Source organism: Varanus komodoensis, unplaced genomic scaffold (assembly GCF_004798865.1).
Source record: "Varanus komodoensis strain SLA01 unplaced genomic scaffold, ASM479886v1 scaffold10, whole genome shotgun sequence".
NCBI classification, from domain to species: Eukaryota; Metazoa; Chordata; class Lepidosauria; order Squamata; family Varanidae; genus Varanus; species Varanus komodoensis.
The window spans coordinates 5,106,620-5,129,059 of NW_025335269.1; the positions used below are offsets into that span (position 1 = coordinate 5,106,620).

The window sequence follows — 22,440 nt, forward strand, 5'->3', positions numbered from 1 at the left end:
TTGAGCACCGAGATGTGATTAAGTTCCTTACAAAACAAGGAAAAAGTCAAAAAATCATTCACGAAGAGATGGTGGCCGTTCACCAGGACTCTGCACCTTCATTATCTACTGTTCAAAAGTGGTCAAGTGAATTTAAAAGGGGCAGAGAAAGCATTGAAGATGACCCTCGCTTGGGTGGGCCAGTTACTCCCACTACGAAAGAAAATGTGAAAAAAATTGAGAAACTGGTATTGGAAGATGCCCAAATAAAAATCAAAATGTTAGCAGAGATGACAAACATATCCATTGGTACCATATTTACTATTTTTCATGACCATCTTAACCTTTCAAAGGTCTGTGCAAGACGGGTGCCACGAATGCTCATGGTGCCTCAGAAACAAGTGTGAGTCGAGTGCTGTAGGGAGTTTTTAGAGCTCTGTGGTGAAAATCCATCGAGTATTTTCCACCAGATTGTTACTGGAGATGAAACGGGTTCATCATTATGACCCTGAAAGTAAGCAGGAGTCCATGCAGTGGCACAAAAAAGGTGCTCACCCTCTCAAGAAATTCAAAGTCACTCCATCGGCCAGAAAAATCATGGCCACAGTGTTTTGGGACTCAAAGGGAATTTTATTGATCGAGTACATGAAAAAAGGTGAAACCATAAATGCAGCATCTTATGCAACCACTCTGAGTAATTTAAGAGAAGCAATTAAAGAAAAAAGGTGGGGAAAACTGACCGCAGGTGTGTTGCTTCTTCACGACAACGCGCCCGTTCATATGGTGCGTGTTTCGAAGGCTGCTGTGCGAGACTGGTTTCGAAGAAATAAACCACCCACCCTATAGCCTGGTCCTGGCCCACAGTGACTACTACCTATTCCCGAATTTAAAAAAAGATCTTCATGGAAAGTGATTTTCCGACGATGAATAGCTCAAGGCGGCAATTAACGCACATTTTTTAGACAAGGAGGAAGGGTATTTTTTACAGGGAATTGAAAAGTTAATTTCTAGATGTAGTAAGTGTATTGAAGTTATGGGGGATTACATTGAAAAATAAAATTATTTCAATTTATTATTCTTTTTTCTTCATGCTGATACCAAGAATGCGTTGAATGCCTAGGCCTCAGGTTCTGCACCTCTGCTCTATGAACTTGTCAAATCTGAACGCGTTGCTCGTAAAAACAATTAATCTTCATCAAGAAAACAGTGCATAGTTAACTATGGAGTTCATTTCCACAAGATTCAGAGATGTGGATGGCTTTGGAAGGCGTTAAAATGCAATTGGACAATGGAGGATAAAGCTATCAATAGCTACTAGTCCTGATGGCTGTGTGCTACCTACATGATCAGAACCAATATTCCTGAGGAACCTGATTGTGCTGCTGCGTTCTTGTTCTCCTTGTAGTTTTCCCATGCACCACTGGCTGACCATTGAGTGAACAAAATGCTGGATTAGACAGACCCTTGGTCTAATCCAGCATGGCTCTCTTCTTATGAAATGCAGGTTACATAAAGCAGAGGACGTTTGCCCCTTTGGTTGAGGTTGGACTACAACTCCCACCATCACTCACTACTGGCTGTGCTAGCTAGGACAATGGGAACTGTAGTCCAGCAATATCTGGTGGGCCATGCATAATTAGTGGGATTTAATGGACAAATTACTCAGTTATTAGAAGAGTGGAAGTCTCATAAGTAAGTTGTTCCTCTCCTAACATCCAGCTAACTGAAGGCCTGCAGAGCTTGGCTTTTGCCCCCATCTGAATCCTTACCCGCTCCTTCTTATGCAGGTGTCTCTACAGGAAACCACAGACAAGAGGAAATACTGCAAAACTGGTACTTCATCTCCGCCTCTGCTTGGTTTTAGCAGGATTTGCCAGACTTCAAGTTTCACTCAAAACTCCTCTCTCTCTTTCTCAATCCATGTGAAACTTTGAATTAAGACAAATCTGCAAATTTAGCACATGGTGAAGGCAGCTGATCAGTCACATACCCGGGCTTGGCAACTCAGTCTTGGCTAGATCGTGCAATCAGCAATAACAGGTTTATTGGGTTTGATGGGCTTCCACAGCAATACAGAGAAGCTGGATTTGCTGTGGTAGGTGCAAATTGCACAGGTCCAAATTAGAAAGACAACCATCAGCCAAATCTGGATGATCCAAGAGGCAGAATGTTCATAACTAGTGTGTAGACATCCATACATCTGCACATCTAATGCAGAGAGGAGGAAAGACTGGATGATTTATACTCATTTCTCTCAAAACAGGGGAAAAGGCCATTCTACATGTATGAACAACTGCTGGGGATTTTTATTTTCCAAAGTTGCTGTAGTTGTAGGTGGTTATGTACAGAAACCTAAAAGCATATCCAAGTGAAGGGTCATAGCACTGGTACTGTAACCTGGTAAAAACATGCATCCTGCTTCAATTTGTAATTCAAGAGGGGAAATTAGAGTGTGATGACTTTGGTTTGAGGATTTTCTGAGGTCACAGTGCCATCACAGACCATCCAAGAAGTCCCAAGGAGTGGCTTGTGTCTGGATATACCCTGGGAAGAATACCTTCTGGGACGCCCACCAGCATCCGTTAGCACTCGCTGAAACTGGCATGAAGTCTTACAGGCTTTGTTGCAGAAGCATGGTAGACACCTTGACCTTGGCACCTGAACTTCATTGCCTGGTTGGCCTATTCCCACTGTGCATGGCAGCACTTGCCAGCTTTCCACAGTCCTCAGAAACATACATTGTGGTATAGTGAAGTCAGGACTCACAGGGATGCAGCAGCAGTGCCTTTTTATCAGCAGGCACACTGAGTCTATTCTGTGCTTCATCTGGGCTAAACTGCACTCTCCGCAATAGCTGGAGGTGAGACATGAATTTTTCTACCAACAGGGCAGAGCAATGAACAATATTCTGGGTGGCCTGGCCTCAAATGGAAAATTAAGACTTATTAGCTTTACAAAAGACCTAGTGGAGGTCCTAGTGGAGATGAAAACTCCTTGAACTGGCTTGTTGATATGCATTAACCCAGCTGCCTGAAGTTTTGGACTTTTCTTGCAGAGTACCTCTGGGGACGGTTCTGATGGCTACCTGCATTGCACTGCTGAGCACATGTAACAGAAATTTAAGAAAGCTTCCAGGTCTCAACAGCCTAGTTGAAGGCCTAAGGTGGACAGGTGTCCTACAATGCAGAGGACAATCCTCTATTTGAAGGCATTCTCTGCTGAATGGGCTGAACAGGCCACATTTGGTTCAAAGTCAAGGAAGCAGAAGAAGACAATGCTGAAGATCTTTCACAGTTAGAATCTCCACTATGGTGAGCCAGCTTGTATTTGCATTTAAACTATAGTAATTATATCTAAATTTACACCTACATATGTAGATTAGAATATGCAAATATTATGCAAATCAGTGCCTTCTTTTATCCTTTTTTTGGTGATGAACTTCTCCTTTTTTGACCAGCCTACTTGGGGTCCAAGGCATTGGTAGGTCCACAACCTACACACCATATTCGGCTTCATCACACTGAACTGCTTCATCACATCTTTGTGATAGGAAAGTCGATGTGGTATGGTGGTTAAGGTACTGAACTGGGGACCCAGGAGATCCAGTTTCTAGTCTCCACTTGACTGTGAAATTCACTGGGTGACTTTGGGCCAGTCCTTCATCCTCAGCCCAACCTACCTCACAGGGCTATTGTTCTGAGGATAAAATGTAAGCTGCCTTGGGTTCCTCACAAGAAGGAAAAAAGCAGGATATTAATGCAAAGTAAAACTACCATGTAATAATACTAATATGTGCACCCATGGCATGGAATCCTAAGCAGGATAGTTTTAACCTTTATCTTAAAACTGAAGCCATAGGAGCTTTAGAGAAATATTAGTAATTTGACAGGGCAGGGATATAACCAAACAAATGTTTCCTCCCACCCCAATGTCTGTTTACTTTGGCTCAGGGGGTTGGTTCTGGGAAGAGATATATTGACTTAAAGCTGGCCATGAAGCTCGCATGTGCCCCACAAGACTGATGTGCCAGTGCAGCAAGGAAGGCAGAGCTGTTTCCCTCCTCCTTCTTGGGCTCCTTCATTTCTTTATGTAAAGTTACTTAAAAGGAAATCCATGCACTACTGGGTTTGATATGAAGTGATAAACATTAATTATATCTAGATTTCCACTCTGGCAATACAAAAGACCCAAAGCAATTACAATGACAATAATAACAATACTGTGTTCTGATAGAGAACCAAATGGATTTCAGGTTGGCAGGGTTCCTCCCGCCCCTCACTCCTTTCCGAGTCATCTTCTTTTTGCAGATCTCACCTGAAACTTGGGACATATCTTGAGCCCCATCTGTTTCCATTTTCCTCAAGTTATCTGAAAGAAAGAGAAAAAGAAAAGCCTTAAGTTTAATGTGAAATGCAGAATTACAGGAGAGCGAGAAGGTGGCGGGGGGAGAAAGATGGGGAGAAGAGAGGGAGAAAGGGGGAAAACATCTTTGCTATTTAACTATGAGATTATCTGGCAGGACTAATGCATTTTTTTTCCTTTCTTTCCTATCCTGCATACTGGTGGGGGTATCAGGCTGGCACAGACCTTGATCCTTTTAAAAAGAGCGTTGCAAAGATTTATAAAAATATCATTACAAGCACAGGAGGACCAAATTTGTTATTTATTGTTAATTTCCTACTGCATAATAACCCAAAATGCAAACTGACTGCAACAAAATTAAGCAGAAAATTAAATGGCCCTGGGTCATTGTAGGCAAAGAATTCATTCTCTTGGCTGATCCATAGTTATGTTCTTTCTAATTTACTGAGCATGCATCGATGAACCTTGAGTCAGCTTGGTGACACGCGTACAATCAGCAATCAAAAAACGAAGCAATTTGCTGAAGAATGTCTCATTTACCCAGGCAGGCCTGCATATCTGAACAGCAACTGCCACTATTGCCATTAATAATGAATACACCTCCAGCCGTGGCAGATGGGCAAAACAGCCGCTGTAGTCGTTGGGCCTTCTCTTGCCTGACAGTCCTTGGCTTTGAACCACCGTGGTTCCCACTGACCTGGGGAGAAGGGGTACTCCCCAAAATAGCAAAGGGAGCCCTGGGGAGAAAGGGAGCCCAGGCCTTCCTGCTTCACTGACAGATGGCTTGGCTCCACAGATTGGTAGCAAATACTGGGAAGGCACTTGGCCCTCCTGTCACAACACATAATCTTCCAAAGAATAAAGTCTGCATGGTGACCATGAGCACTGGGGAGAAGCATGGCTGGGCTTAGCGAGGTAGAAGTAAAATGCCGGTCTTTGCTCGGAATGCAAGACCGCAGGTCGGAGGCCTCCAGAGCCCGGGGTGGACATCTGCTGGCGCGCTGGATAATAAATGCCTTGCTAAGGCAGGTACTCTTAGCACAGCCTGACAGTGAACTCTCTCAGCACCGTTCTGGTAATTCAGGTAACCTCTCTTCAGGAAAAGCAGCTCCACTCTGGTTCTCTACCTGGCACACCTTCCTTTAAGGAAAGAATCTTTCTGTGCTTCAGGCATCTCCTCCAGTGCCCTCACTTCCTGGCCTTTCAGAAGTTGCCACAGAGAGCCTGAGGTCAACCTTCACAAAGGAGCAGGAAGGAGAGGAGGATCCACAGGCCAGAGTGCAAAGTCTTTCCCAGTGCAGTGCATTTTCTGGAAACCATTGTCCCTTGGGCCTGCAGTGCCCTCTATGTCAGCTCACCTGAGACTCAGTGCACTTGCCAGGGCCATAAAATGTGTCTGGTGGACTTAATATGTCTGTGCGGGTCAAAGATTAAGGCGAGGGGGGAGGGGACACATGTTACAGAGTATCTATCTATTGTCTATCTGAAGGTATCCTGTCTTTGTAGAGCTATAATCCAGGCCAGAAAGTTAGGCCTGGGACAGATAGATTTCCTTTTGAGTGTCCCTTCACCATGTTTGTGCCTCTGTTAATGGGCCTTGTTCTGATTCCATGATGAATTCAATTTGAGTCACACATACACACTCTGGGTGCTGTTGGTGTCATTTTAATTTTCTGAGGAGCCATTTGCTTAGTGTGTGCACACACAAAGACTCTGCTGTTTTATTGTGTTTTTACTGTTTTTAACACTGCATCAGTTTTTATAGTATGTTTTATTGTTGTATGCTGCCTTGGGAAGGCTCCTGCCCAGTATGGCAGCCAAAAAACATTTTAAATAAAATATATATTGATTTGGAAGAGGAGGACAGTGTGCAGAGAAAAGGGAAAGGAAGCAGTTTTATGATTGCTCCAAGGCCAGTCAGCAGACTGCTCTCCCAGCCTCCCCTGGAAAAAGAAGAACTGGTTGGTCCCAGGCTTGAAATGTATATATCTGTCCTAAAGGGAATGATTGCCAGCTCACCCATCAAAGATTGGCAGTTTGGGGCTTTAATAAATCAGCCATATTGCTTCATAGGGCAGTCAGATCTCAGCAATTTTAACCTGCCCCTTCAGGGTCCATACAAGCAAAATATAAAGACTTCCTAAGACTCCTCCATCTCCATGCTGACTGGCTAGCCCAGGGCCAAAACAGAAATTGCTTTAAAGATATGCTTAAAATAAAGTAAAATAGGTACTCTAGAAGTAGGCAAGGGCCCTCAATTCAGATTGGGACCATTGCACTGGGGCAAGGGAGATCTTCAAAGATCAGTACAGGGAGTTTCAAAAATGCTGTGAGGCCTAGAATGCTGTGATGAGGAATGCTGTGAGGCCTAGAATGTCCTCCTCCTCCTCATCACCATCATCACCATCTTTATAATGCCTTAAAGTGACACTTGTACAGTAAAGCAACATTAGGAACCTCTGCCTTTGATTTTAAAATATTCTACAGCAGGAGCCATAATGCATTTTCCCTACTCCTTAGACAGGACCAATCCCCTAAGTCTTTCTTAATTGATTGCTGCTCTTTGCTGGCCATGAGTGGGTGGGAGTAGATCCTTTGCTGCCTGGAGCAAAGGGCAAGATGGTCCCCCGCCCCGGTCCACCAACTTACTTTGATAGCATCCTTTCCTGGACTAGAGGGTGGCAGGCAGCTTGTGTGGAGGAGGGCAGCCCCTGCACTCTGTCAAATGCTAGGGCTAGCTCTGGGTGGGAAGGATCGACATAATGGGCTGTGCCCACATGCTTGCACAGTTCACATGCACACCACAGCTGTGTGGAGCTTGTATTGTAAGATATGTTGCTTGCATGCTACATGGGCATATGCTTTAACTCTCTCCCACTGAGTGCAATGCAACTTAAACGTGCTTAACCTTGACTGGTCCATGCACCAAATTCCTGTATTGCCTCCCCTGCATGTTACACAGTTTTCCTTTCCATTCATGAAAATTGTATGTATAAAGAGAGTTCACTCATGCACGGGTCTCCATCTTTTTGACCTTTACCATGTAATTTTATCACAAAAACTGCATTAATCCAAGTCCTCCCCAGACCATCTTATGGGCAACTTTTTCTGCAACTAATTGCTACCGCGTTTTTGTTTTCTACAGTGCATCGGTTTTTATTCTCTGCCAGACAATTGATAAAAGCTTTTCTCACACAGTAGCTTGGTAAAACTAACTCAGCTCACTTCCACAGTATAACTTGCACCCACATTTGTTTCCCCTTTAGATTATTCCAGGCTAGCAATCCATGGGAAATATGCTGTATTTGATGAAAGGAAAAACCTGACATTGCCAGTCCATTCTGTTCAAAGTCGAGTCACAAATGATAGACTGCACGAGCCCTTCAGTGTTAAAAGTCCTGTTTTTCAAAGTCCTATTGATATCAGTGAGATATCACTTAAATCATGTGACTTAAAAGCACTAATCTTGGGTAGTACCATACCTTTTAGTTTTAAAGTATATGCCTAAAGATTTTTTTTAATGTACATCTGAATGCAATGTTTGAATGAGAGCATGCCATATTTCAAAACAAGAATTTTACAGAATGCCACATTTGGCTGCAGCTTCTGGTCAGGTGTATGGCTTAGGCTGGATGCAGGATCTGCCTTATGCAAGAGAGGTAGACCTTCCACAAGAGGAAGTGCTCCACTCATGGAAGGTCCTTCCACTCAGTGTTTGCATCTCCTCCTTCCCACACAGCTCACTCCATTCAGCAGGATCTTCTGACTGTCTCTGCTACCTTTCAGAGGACTGAAGGAGCAGGGAGTGAAGTCCATTTCCATCAGTGCAGTTGATTCAGTGTAAATCTGCACCCAAGTCCTGATCTCAAACTCAGGGTCACAGCGCATGATGGACTGGTTTGCACATTGTGGGGCACGCTGCCTGGTCACTCTTGCTACATGTGGGAGTGGTTAAACTAACCATGGACTTTCCATCCATGCTTTGTTTATCATGATGTACAAACTGGTAATCCTGGGCTAATGAACAAACTATAGTGGCTTGCCTGGGGAAAGACAGGCCAGAGTTACAGGTTTACAATAAACTTTGACTGGAAAGTTGGTGGTTTATTTAGCCACATTAGTTGCTGGAAAAGCATGTGCTAACATGCGGGATCATTGTTAGGTATGAACTGGATAAATGCCTGGTACTACTAGATTAGCTGATTATTGCTAAGGGAAACTTGTTTCTTAAAAATGTTCCTAATGATCAGACCTGATACTCTGTCCTCTGCGAGTCTGATAAATGCTCTCTAAATTGAAAAATCCATGTTTACGGTTACTGTGTTCCTTTTAAAAATAAATAACTATTTTTTTCAACATTATTCTGTCATTTCTGGCTTAATGTTATTTTAAAATCACCATAGAAATATTTGACATTGAATAGTGGAATATCACTTATTTATCTATTAAATTTGTATAAAAGCTGCCCCTTAGGATTATGTGTACATATACATGCATACATATATAAGATGAGGTTGCATATACTGGAAATACAAATTACCCCAGTAGATGATGGCAGCTCCTAATGTCTTTACTTTTGGTTTCCAGGTTGTACACTGGACTGTACACTGTACTTGAGAGAATGCCTTCTTCCTTACCCACCTGCCTGGTCACTGAGGTCATCAGATGGCATGCCGCTGATGAGTCCACATGGACTTGTGGCCCAACTGGAGACCACCCAGAGAAGAGCCATCAGAATAGCCACTACATTTCTTTTGGGACTCTGCCTCTAGAGGTCAGGTGGACACCGACAGTATATTGTTTTCAGCAGCTCCAGAAAACATATTTCAGGATGCCTTCCTATACTAACCAGTTATGGCTTTACAGATATGATTTTGTTTGCAATGTATTAGTTTATTCTTTTTCAAGTTCTATATTTTATTGTTCATCGCTCAAAAATCCCCATATTAGAATATGGAAGAGTATATAAATGTTATAAATAAACGAATAAGCAAAATTCAGTCATATACAGCTCCCATCCAACATGAAAATTTTGTGCAACTCTATGTGAGGGGAAAACCTCTGAGGGCCACACTATATTAGGTGGAAGATTAAAAGAAAAAAAGCCAGCAGGAGCCACTTATCCAGACAGTGACCTTTGGGTGGGAAACAGAGGAGAATTTTAATCCCTTGCCCTTCTGCTATGGTCCTGATCCTGGTTAGGGGCCCATGGTTGTTATTTGCATGAGAAAAAGCTGCCATTGGAGCTAATGAAAGCTTTCCCTGCTGCAAATAGATGTGTGTGTCAGGGCAAACAGATCAACGTTTGGACCTCAGCAGTGGACACAAGTTTAAATGTCTCAGTCCAGAAAATGATTTCCCTCTATGCTGGTTATTAATTTACTTAAAGGCCTACATGCATGCAAGGATTACCTATGTGGCAACCACTGCATCTAGTTTGGCCCTGAGACACAACATTCTTAACATGTGGGTTCATACACAAAGGTTTTTAAGGTGAGCCGCACTTGGACACCTAATTCGCAAAATGCAACAAGCAGGTATTTGCAAACTTGTATATTGTATAGGTAACTCAACAGCGAGCCAGAACTGGCATCTCCCACATTTGCTGCTACTCAGTGTGTGAAATGGCCCTGCAAAGTCATTCATGCATCAGCAAAGCTTTCCTTGAATTTCTGAATGTACTGAAGGACTGGGATGGCATGATTTTTGACCAGCTTAAGTAATTTAAGGATCACGGCTTTTGGTAAGTGCATCTACCAAACTTGCATCTGCCTTTGCAACCTTACATCTACCTAAGGAACTTTGCATCCTATTGCTACACTGCATTTCTTCTGAATTGCCTCACATTATTCAGTGGGATTTAGTAGCATGTAACCGAGCACAGGATTGGTAGTAAGCCCCACTGAAGATAGTAGGTCTTAAGCATGCGTAGGCTTTGTTGTGCAGCAGAATCCATGCCACAGGGATACTAGCAAAACACTGACTCTTTAAATACTTAACAGCACAACACTTTCATTTACAGGACCCTTAACAACAAATTCCAGTAAGAACAGATGGCATTATTTGACCTTAAAGAACTGATAATAATTCTATTTGCACATTTACATTACTTTTCTCTCCTAGAAAACTGCTCAGCCATGGCTAAGGAATGGCCCATGGTCCTGACTTGGTCCATTGTGGCTGTATCCCTTAAACTAGGCTTACACAACCACCAAGGTGGACACATGCCAACTGCCTGTGACTGGTGGCCCACTAGGTCATGCCGATGTCATGTCTTGAGGAAAAAAGCAAGTCTAACAACCTTTCACTGAGGAACAGAGTTTGAGATTAACCTGCATCTGCAATGATACTAAAAACAATCAAATCTTCCATCAAACAGCTATTGACGGATGAATCCCTCTGCCCCAAACACCTATTGCCCTTCCATTATTTCCTGCTTTTCAGTTGCGTCATCTTAGATGGTATCTTTAATTTCCTTTTATCACAGTCTTATGAGACTGAAGGCCAACTAAGAGAGGTGTTTCCTCTTTTCTTGATCATAAGGATACCAAGGGCACTCAGCTACATTAACAGGAGGTTCAAGGTGAATAAAAAGAAATACTCATTCTCATATCACATAATTGGCATGTGGAATCCACTACCATGAGATGTGGTGCTGGGCTTAAAGTGGTTCTGTGATTTTAAATGGAACTTAGGGAAATAAGTCTGTCAGTGGCTGTCTACTATACTAACTTGATTGAACTTTTTCCGGCCCTGTTCCCAGGCACCCAAGGGGCAGCTTGTAAACATTGCAGGACCTGCAGAGCCTAACCTGACTGTCTGCAGACTCTTTCTCTCTCACTTCCTCTTAGCAATTGTTCTTATATTCCATGTGACTACCTTTCTCTCAGTGGCAGTGGTATAGTCCTGAATAGAGTCTTGGTGGAGTACAAACAATGCAGCTGGCTTGTTGCCTTTTCTGCCTGGTCCGGGCTTCCAGAGAGGACCTGGCTAGCTATTGCTGAAGGCAAGATGATGCCAGTCTCCCCTAAACTGGTGCCCTCCAGTTGGGTGATGACTCCCAGGAAATCCTGACCATCTGTTAGGCTGGCTTGGACTGTGGAAAATTGTAGCTCAGAACACCTGAAAGGCACCAGGCTCAGGAAGGCTAGGTGCCTACTTTGGCTGATCCAGCAACATACATGTATAATGTATGTGCATGTATAGCATAAGCCTCTAAACATACACACACAGATAGTTTTGTTTGTTTCACTGATAGGCCAACCAATAACTGAAACTCTCTAGCCCAGAATTCTCCCTGAATTGAAAATGTAGCTTCTTCTGGATGGATGTGGATAGAAATCCTTGTCCAAAATTGCAAACTGGCTTTAATTAAAAGTGTTCAATATCTCCACCAGCAGCTGATAATTAACTTTATTACTGGAATTTAATAAAGTAGACCTCTCAATCCCTATGAAAGATTCTACTTTAAAACCATTTTAATTCTATTTTTAATTTCCTCTCTAGCACAGTACAAATAATAACTAACAAAAAAGTCCATTCGAGAAACAGAAACTGAGAAACAGGCCAGGCACTCTCTCATTTCCATTAAGTAAGTTTTTCCCCCAAGGACTATCAAGATGTGTAAGAAACAAAGTGTATAATTAAGATGAATTCATTTCCTCCTGCTTTCTCTTAGCACATCTATATGGAACTTTTCTATAGAAAAAAGGGGGATGTTTAGTCATTGTTTCTACCCTAGTTAGTTATAGGAATTGACAGTTACTGTTACAAATTACATTTAACATCAGGTACCTACCTACCTGGTGATGGTAGTCTATTCCTGCCTCCTTTTTGCATATTTAGTCTACTCTGTGACCTCACCTGAAAGAAAGCCCCATGGAGTTTACTGGGAATTATTCTCAAGGATCTATATGCAGGGTTAGGTTGTACACATGAAATATTTCTAGGGTAGGTAAAAATTTAAATAACTGTACATTTTAGAGATCACCAGTGTACAAATATTTACAGATAACTGTTTTACAGTCATCTGTTGTCACTGCATGATGAATGCTTGCAAGAATATCTACTAGACTATTTATTAAGAACACTTCCTTCTATTTTGGACAATTTGTACCAATGTAAGTGATAACAGAGGGGATGTATTTGATTATTTTCATAGCTCTCCATCATTTTCCCACATATGTACTCAAATCAGCATGTTGGGGGCAAGTGGAAGAATCTTCCATTTCACTGAAAATATGACAGAATATGTAAAAGCTTGATGTACAAACCCAGTCTTGAGGAGAGTTGGGGCACTTAAGACCAATGCAATTAAGGGGTTTAGGTATGCCTCACTACACAGAACTGCTGCCCTGAGAAACTTCCTAATAGTCAACTAGTGGTTCATTTGATAAAGAAATAAGCTTTCTGCAGATGGACCAGAGAGTAGCAAAGTTTCCTAACGTCCATAGGAGACCCAGGTCAGGGCAAGAACTCTCAGTGTGATTTATTCAATTCTAATGTGTTTTAGGGACTATATTCAGACTTTCTGACATTGCTTCCTAATTTCTGTAGGACTGCATTTCAAATTGGGGAGGGGGGGCAAAAAAACCATCAACTTGAATTTCCAGATGCCTTTTTGCTACTTAGATAGGCAAAAGGCTAAAATAGCTTCAAGCAACATATTGACCACCTCTTCAGCTTGCCTTGGTTTGCTTACAGCACTTCTGTGCCTGCTAACTCCAGTTTTAAATGAGTGACATCCCATTAATTTCAATGGGGTGGATTAAAATTATTAATATAGGTGTCCCTGACCTGGTGTTACATAGACAGCGCTTTCCACTATTTCAATTAACTACTTTATTTCCTTCCCAGAGGAGAAGGGATGCAGTATTGATGAAGGAAAAAAGGCCCGCTCTATACACATGCACACACCCTCCCTCAAATTAGGCTGCTTAAATTTTTGCTTGCTGCACCTCTGCAGCTAGCAAGTAAATTCCTGTTTCACTTCAGTTGCCCTATGCTTCTCTTTAATAGCCTCCCTGATCCAGTGCCCTGCAGATGTTTTGGATTACAACTCCCATCCTTCCTGACCATGCAGGCAGGGGCTGAAGATGGTTCATGTCCAGAACATCTGGATGGTATCAATTTGGAGTAAACCTGGTTTAAAACAGCACTTCATTCATTTATTTATTAGATTTGCATACCAGCCAACTGGCAAATGCCCTCCAGACAATTTGCAATCATGAAACCAAACAAGAACTGAACAACAGAACTGGGCAGGTTCTTGTCTTGGGAATGCACCTTCCATGGCACTTCTTTGAGGTGGTACCTAGGACAGTTTCTCAAATTGCTGAGTGTGTCCATGGACTCAACAAAGTTGACTCTTCCTGTGCTATGCCCATTATTTCCCAACAGAAGTATTCGAGGGACTCAGATTAAAGAAACGATTCAGCAAGATCAACATGGACATTGAGTGCACAAGGACATACCCCCCAGTACTAGTTAAGAATCACCTCTAGGCCACCTGGAAATTCCACAGTTAGGTAGTCCCTTTTCAAGGGCCACACATATTATCACTACTGTATAACATTCACTGTTGTTGACTCCTTTGCAATCACGGCAACATCCCTGGTTCCCAAATAGTGAATCAGGACTGAAATAGGGGTAATGGGAGCCATATGTCTCTGGACTGATTTTTTCAGGTGTTGAGGGCAATGCAGTAATAAACCACAACAGCGACAACAAAAAGACAAGACGCTAGAAGGCTGGAGCCACATATATCTGTGACAGCTCCATTTTTATTGCATGAAGGTTGCTATTTGCTTGTGGGCTTCCCATAGGCACTGGGTTGGTCACAGTCCAGGATTAGAGAGATCTTTGATCTGATCTAGTACAGCTGTTCTTACATCCTTACATATTTGTAGGTAGCCATTCAGCTGGTCATTTGTAGGATAATTTGCAGGTGACTAAACAGGAAATATTGGGCAGTATCCAAATTGACACCAGCACTAACATAAATTACATTGCACTGCTGGCTCAGTACCGATAGCATTTGCTGGTATGATGGGTTTTCTCGTACTGGTGCTGCTATGGGCATATTGCCTGCTATTAGTGTTGGTGCAGATATATTTTCTAATCTTGGTGTTAACATTAGTATTGCATGGGATGCTGCCCTTTTATATATGTGTATTTATTCATTTGTTGACATTTATATCCTCTCTTTCTGACAATAGCACTCTTACCAGCTAGTATCCTTTGTTGCTGGTAGCCTTGTAGGACTGCTCTGTACACAACTGTGAGCTGTTCTGATGCTCAGCTTCTCCACTCATGGGGCTTTTGAAGAGTGCCTGCAGCAGCCCCACTGCAGCTCACCATGCCCATTACACAGTGTGATTGCTATGGTGTTTGCAGGAAGGAGAGAAAGAAGATAGGATGGTTACTCCTTCCTTTTATAAATCTGCCCTTTATCTCATTTGTACCTGAGCCCAAATTACACTTGTCTAGTCAGCACCCAACAAAATGAAGAGGGCTGACTAGTTTGAAATTGACCAAGATCTGGCAGATCTGAGCTACAATCAGTGCTGTGTGAAAATGTCACAGAATGTCACAGTTTCACTATAGAATGTTGTGCAGGAAAGTTGAAGCACTGCTTTGCACTCATGGCTTAAATAGCTGGGCCAAGCAAGGTGCAGAAGCATCTGCTTCATGTTTTGCTCTTTACCACTAAGGTGACATACATGTCAAGAAGTTTGCTGGATCTCTTTTTAACCACTGCAGATTGGGGTGCTTTGCCAACTTGGTTGGAGGTTGCTGTTTCTGAGACCACCAATTCTGGAGTGTGGGAAGGTTGCTGCTGCAGCAGCTGCCACCACCGCTGGATCATGCCCCAGGTGTCTCTGGCTTGGGACAACAGACAATGAGGGCTGGGCATTCTCGTTCTGTTTCTCAGAGCATAATGTCCACAGTATTATTGAAAAGGATTGATCATTCTCCATCTTTAAAATGACTCTATAAATCAGTAGGAATAGGCAAGAGATCTAAGTACTTACAACAACTCCCCTGGGAATGCATTAAAACTAAACTCTAGTTACTAGTCATACTTCTGCTAGTTAAGTACACAATTAACATTTCTCTCTTCCACTCACAGTTCAGAGTCCATGTTTTTAAAACAGCTCCTATGTCCCTGATTCCTTAAAACAATGAAAACAATACTATTTGCCAAATCTGATTTAAAAAAAAAATACTCTGAGAATGTGTACATTTCAGTTTTAAACTAAGGTAAATCCTACCACCATCACAACAACAGGGCTAAAATGGAGTTTGCTTCTGCACCAGTCCATGACTGTTGGCTGCCCCCTGGGCTGCAGACCCCTGGACTCTGCCCATGTGTCTGTCCCTTTCTTAGTGAGGAAAAGGTAGCTTTTAAATCAGTTGCCCATTTCTTTGGAGGATGGAGAATTTCAAGAACCACACTGAGCTATTGAACTCCAGTTATGCCTCTCTGCTGAACACCAAAGAACAGATACTAGAAAGATAGAACAGTGGTAGGTTTTCCTCCAAAAGCTCCACCAAACTTAAGAAGTGTGCAAAATTCTGTGATGAAGCCCCAGATTTCCACAGTGTTTTGTTACATGTTATGGCTACAGGAAGTAGAATAGGGGAAATGGAACTCACTCACCCAGAACCTTTCTCTGGAATTGTCTAACAGATGCTTGAGTTTATTATAGGACAAAAGGAGCACACATTTTCCAACAGGGCACAATACAGTATACGATGTTGAGAAATTCCTAATTTGGTGTCCACACTTTGCATGACTTACAAATGCATTCAACTGGCATTGCTGCACACCAACCAGTGCAACTCCATTTATTTCAAAGGGGAATAAGTCTGCAAATGGGAACAGTGGTCGTAAAGTATCTGTGCTAGTTTGCCTCCAAGAATGTACAGCCTGACAAGGCTTATAAGTTAAAATTTAGTTGCACTTGATCACTATAAAAATATTTCACAGGTAAGCAAAGGTATACTTACTGACTTACAAAAAAAGACATCCAAGCCATTTCCTAATATACAGGGAAACAATTTCATATTGTTCAGGGCAGCTTAGCAAAATTTGAAACCCTCCAGATAATTGGGACTACAATTCCCAGAATTACTGTCCACTTGCTATGCTGGCAGGGGCTCATGGTAGTTAAGGCCCAAAAACATCTGGAAGGTCGGGGAAGGCAGGTAAGTTTCATGGTGAATTTGTGCGGTGGAAAACCAGATTCAAATTTCTGTTCAGTCATGGCCCTAACAGGTCATTAGCCAAATTACTCAAAAGGAACCTCCATATTCAGAGGCAATATTCTTCTAAAAGCCAGACGCTTGGGCTCTCTAACAAAAGAAGTCTGCTGCCTTCATGCCTATTTTGTGTTTCACAGAGGCATCAGCAAAGCCGGAGCTGGAAACAAGCGTGCTGGACCAGTTGGACCACCATGGTCTGATTCAGTAAAACCCTTCTTATGAGTGCATGGGTGTCCTTGGGCCAACTATTCTTTTGTAACTTAAACTACCTCACAGGGTCATTTTGATGCTAAAATGTTACTCGGAGTTCCTTCAATGTCGAAACAGAATAAAATGCCCACAAAGCACCTTGAAAAGAAGTATACTCAATTTTCTACCTTCTTGTCAGCCTTCCCCAAACTGATACCCCAAAGAGGTTTTGGAATCGAACTTCCCGCACTCCTGACCACTGACCATGCTGGCTGGAACTGATGCTGGACACCTGGAAGGCGCAAGGCTGGGCATGGCTGCTTTACAGTATGAAGGAGCACTCCCATCCCTGGCTGACGAAGCTGGCCATCCCTACCTTAGAGCATCGTGTATTGTAAATACATTACATTGACCAATATGTATCTGAGGATTTTACTTTGCTTCCCTGATTAATTTAAACATGATCCAACACTACCTTCAAATACTATTATGAACTTGTTTCTCCTATGACCATGAATTTCAGAACAGCTGCAAACTGATTCAGTTAAACCAAAGAAATAACATAAAAAATGAAAGACATTTAAATGAAGAGTTGAATCATGTTCTTATTATGATGCTGAGAAATCACCCATTAAGCACATGTTGAAACTCTGCAGCATCCCACAGTCTTCAAAGCCAAAGTCCGAGAGTAGATGGCACATGACAAATGTTCAGCACTGCCTGTGCCCCTCTGCAATTTAATTGTGTACAATAAGAAATCAGCACTGCAGTTTTACAGGCTCTCTTCAGAGGAAAAAAGAAGTTGCCTATGAGTCCAAAAGAAATATTGCTTAAGTGTTTCAATGTTTGTTTTCTGCTTTTCTTTGAGGAGTTCTACCCAAAACTTTATCTCTTGGTTTTCATGCTAGCTCTTAAATATAATGAAATAGTGTTCTCTAACGTCTGGATAAAAATCAGAAAAGCCTTTTTACCAGAGCCACAGCAAATATACCTGCACAACTTAGGATAAAATGGGTTTGTTTCAACAGGTCATCCTAATATGAAGTTGCATTTCTAGTAAATCTTTAGTGCAATGTAATCTTCAATGAATTTAAGTTGTAGATCAAGCAGTCATTTGGTAGGCTTGAGATTTAAGGGCACACTTAATTTTCTTTTCTATTCTTTTATTTTCAAAAGGATTGTCAAAAGGAATGAAAAATGAAAATATCAGGATAGTCTTCTGCCTGTTAGCAAGTGGTAGTATTTATTAATTACATTCCTTGTTTCAAACAGCTGCCAAATCTTTACATTTTTCAAAAAGCTGCCAAATCTTTAGGTTTCGGTTATATGCAGTTGTATTTAAATGAAATTGATCAGGTAAACTAAATAGTCTGTTAACAAACCTGAAAAGATTTTATTGTGTTAGTGAAAGATCAGCTATATTGGTACAATAACCATGGTATCAATGGGCCAGTTAATTAGATACATTGATATCTGGACATACAAATTACAATTATGCCAAGTTTAGGCTGTTCTTTTGCTCCAGTCTTGGGCACAGTTACTTTTACTCTGGACCCATTAATGTGCATGGCTTGTGTCCCACAAAGAACTGTAAAGATAACACTATTCTGAGGGGTACGCAACTAAATTACAATTTTACCAATGTCTATTAAATCTCAAGGTATTCAGATTTAATCTGAAATATTTGGAGTAGAACTGCATTTTCAGTTTAAACTGTAAATAATCTGAATTTCATTCATCAGCACAAGTTAATATTTATCCCATTTTCAATATGAAATATTTGGAGCTGGCTATATAACTACTTCCCCGTCTGCAGAGAAGGTAGAAATATCTGCCAAAGTTCTTACATATTCTTTTAATCACTGGTGTTAATGCATATTGTAGTTTCTTAAATAAAAGTGTATTTCTAAGTGTATGATATATGTTTCCCTGAACATATATGATTTTCATGCATACTCTTTGAAAAGGGTAGGATTTAATCTTTGGAAATCATTTTTATACAGCCTGTGTTTAGCCTAAAATTACCATTTGCACATGTTTTGAAATGACACAAATGTTTTTCTCTCTTCAGTGCAAGTGCCTGATCTTAAATGTCTGTTAAAACTTCAGTTTCTTCATACAACTTCTGATCTAATTCAGAAAACTTGCTTATTCTGAAGCAAAGCATTCTGGATCTAGGAACAGAACTAAGTAATCTTAATTCCTCCTCCTTATCAATTATATATTTATTATGTTTATTTAATTATATTTAAAAATATTTTCAAGAGTAGAACAAATTTACATGCCTGGCAAAAGCATCTGAGGAAATCAGATGAATTCAGTCACTTGAACCTGAATTTAGTATTTTGTATAAGGACGTATATTTCCTCAGAAAGAGGGAACATCTGTTATACTGCAGCTCAAAGACTTAAACTGAAGGGCACAACTCATTTCTAGAACTCCAGTCAACAGTTTATGACTTTTTGTGAGATTTATTTTAAACTAAGCCACACTCTGAGTTTTCATCAGAAATAAATCCTATTTTCTTTCAGCTATATTTGTGTAGGACTGCTGTCTTATGTCCAGTCGATTTCAAGGGGATGTTTAGCACCTGTTTAACTCTTGACTTTATTTAACAGCTTGACTTTGCCTGGCTTGTTCAGCATTTTGGAACAAACACCTTCTGGGGGTGCAGGCAACCCCAGAGCTCTTAAGCATCCGTATCAACTGGGAAATTCATTGATTTAAAATGGTAGTGACTGTTTCCATGCCTTAATGGTGCAGCCCAGTGCGATAAACTTTGCTTTTAGGAATAGATCCTACTGAGTTGGATGGGACACACTGCAAAATAGGTGTGTGTAGAAATGAATCTTTTATTTGTCTACAGGAGAGAAAGACAAACAGATAGCTACATATATTTGCATAGAAAATACTACATCTTAGCATCAACTATATATTAAGGGTGTATTAAATCATGAAAATTAAATGCAGCTGCTTCATGAACTAAGAAAATGTATAGTTTTATAAAGAGAAAGTAGTTGAAATAATTAGAGGAATTTATTTATTTATTTGGGGAACTTCTATGCCGCCCCATTCGCCGAAGCCATTTAGAATACGATCTAATTTAAATTCCAGTAAAAACAATCATATTTGGTTGGATCTTGTGCCTGATGTTTGGTTTGCTAATAGTGTGATCCATTGTGGTTTACACAGAAGGAATACCTATGGTGTTTATTGAGGCTTACTTCATATTAAATACATTTTTTGAAAATTACAGCTTAAATATACTTCCCTACTCTTGGTTTTCAATAGTTAACCTTGCTTCCTTATGGAAGAAACGCATATCATGCAGCTAATGACATATTACAAGTTACACTGTTGACAAGTACAGTGGATTTCCTCATTCTTCATTTTCATTTCTACATGTGAACTTATCAGGAAAGATCTGCTGCTCTGTACTGTGCAGCACATAAGCTTCTTGCTATGATGACACTATTTAAAAATAAGTGTTATCTTCTGAACCACTTTTGTATTCAGTTATTCAAGTTAAAACACTAATTTTGTAGCCCATGCCTGACCTCGTAAATGGTAGTGTTTATAGCGACGGGCATTTACTTGTAAATCGGTAATATGTTGCTATTAAGAAATAAAGTTTGCAGATACTCCTAAAAAGGTGAGTTTCTCTCATGACACTAGTCTTGGTAGACCTTTTAAAGTTATATTCAGAAACCTGGAAATTGGACTTATTTCTTGAAATTCAATAGCAAGTTTTAATCTAGAAGATTAAAAGTGTAAATTCTTTTCTCAAGTACATACCACTCATGAACATGAGAAAGTTCCCCCTTAAATACCCATGAACTCCCAAATTAAAAACTACCAAAGCAAACTTCTTCTGCATGCCAGCTTTTGGTAACAGCCATCTAACTTGGTATCTTTCCTCTTTGTAAATCATGGATTAGTTTTACAGCTCCTTTGATTTTTTGTCTTACTAAAGAGCATTAACAATTACTTAAGGCAACCCTATATCCATTTATATTGCGAAAATGCTATCAAACTCAATGAGATTTACACTGGGATTGTTCATTTGGGTATCAGCTACTATGGCCCGTGGACCTAAGCTAGATCATAGAAGAAACATAGTATTTCTTTTTAAGGGTGGAAAGAGGTTCCATGGATTCATCCATCCACTACAGTAGGCAATTCCTTACAACAAACACCATCGTAAAGTTGTTTGCCTTTAGGGTGCCACAGGACTGTTGCACTAAACTGGTATAGCTCTGAGTGCCTAGCATGGCGACTCATTGGAAATTTAGACTTTCGCTTCTTCCTCGGTAGTAATCACCACCTACTCCCCTTCTCTGGATGTTCTACTGAGCACCCCTGCTTTCCACAAGGCCAACCTTTTATTTTATAAAATGAAAATTCAGAAATCAATATATCTCAGTCAAATTTTTCTTGGCTTGGGTGTCTGCATCCTAACTTTTGGGAGAAAATGAAATTCTTGTAATATTGACATGCTTTCAAAAATTGATATTCCAGCTTTCTTTAATGGCTTTCTGAAACTCCTTCCCTGCATAGTCGAACCCCATCCCCGTATCAACTCCGAATTAATGTAGGGTTGTTTTTGTAGCTCGCCCTTCAAGTCTACCTCGCAGGTACAGAATCTCTCCCTTTGCCCAATTTAGCTCTTTCTTGCAGACTTGAAGTGCTTCTCGCAAAACCGTCCCGTCTCCATTTGCCAAACTATAACCGATCGATTTGCTATGAGCACAAATGCAAACTTCACACGCACCCCACCCACAAAAAGCCCCAGACAAACTCAGCAAGCATCTCCTAAACTTTAGGGCCAGTCCGTCCCTTTAAAACTTTCTTACGTCTCCCTTTTCCTCTGGAAAGATTCTGCCGATGCCGATGGCAATATCGACTTCGATACGATATTGATTTGCCAGCAGACCCGAGGTCACAGAGGCGCTCCTGGGCGAGAAGGAAGAACCCTCGGCACTTGCTCCGAGTCTACGCACTTCGCGACGAGCGCCTTTCCCTCACTCCTTACACAGAGTTTCCTCCTTACCCAAAGTCTCCTCCCGGAAAGTAGTTGCTTGCTGCTGCGGCAGCCAGAGAGCAGAGCTCAAACAGGTGCAGAAAGGAAGCGGTCGCCTTTGCCAGTCACAAGTGTCAAGCACGCAAAAGAAAGGAAGAAAAAAAGGGGCAACAAATGGATTTGCGCGCTACGGCGCAGGAATACGGTACCTGCTCTGGCCGGCGCTGGATGCAGACAAGTCGGCCAGAGCTCTCCAGCTCCATGTGCCGCCGCCGCTGCTCCTCGCCCCAGCAGAGCGACAGAAGGCAGCTCCGCTCTCAGGCCCTCCCCTCGCCACTCCACTTCCTCATTCCAGTGCAACATCTCTGCAGGCGGCCGGAGGCTCCGGCGGGCATCTCGACCCTGTGCCCGGCTGCGCGGAGCTTTTTCATTTGTGGGCAAGGAGGGAGAGCAAGCGCGGGGAGGCTCGTCGAGCCTGTCAGATGATGACGGCAACACCCCCTCCTAGGCAGCTTCCGACCTCTCCTAGGCAGCCCCGAGCACACCTGCCGAGGAGCTGCCCATCATCATCATCATCATCATCATCACCACCACCACCACCACCATCCTTCAGAGCTCAAGAA

General features: G+C 41.7%; 1 protein-coding gene across 10 annotated transcripts in view; it reads right to left on the reverse strand.

Moving 5' to 3' along the window:
• IKZF1 (IKAROS family zinc finger 1) overlaps positions 1–22,195 on the reverse strand; it is a 96,250-nt gene extending 74,055 nt beyond the window's left edge. For 7 of the 10 annotated variants that reach the window (XM_044453531.1, XM_044453521.1, XM_044453500.1 and 4 more), the window contains exons 1-2: positions 22,027–22,195; positions 4,294–4,347 (exon numbers count right to left, since the gene is read on the reverse strand). In XM_044453531.1, the coding sequence (XP_044309466.1) occupies positions 4,294–4,347; positions 22,027–22,180 (208 nt within the window). In that variant the 5' untranslated portion in view covers positions 22,181–22,195. The other 3 variants (XM_044453482.1, XM_044453473.1, XM_044453465.1) reach the window with 3 other exon arrangements.
• Between the last annotated feature and the right edge of the window lie 245 nt (positions 22,196–22,440).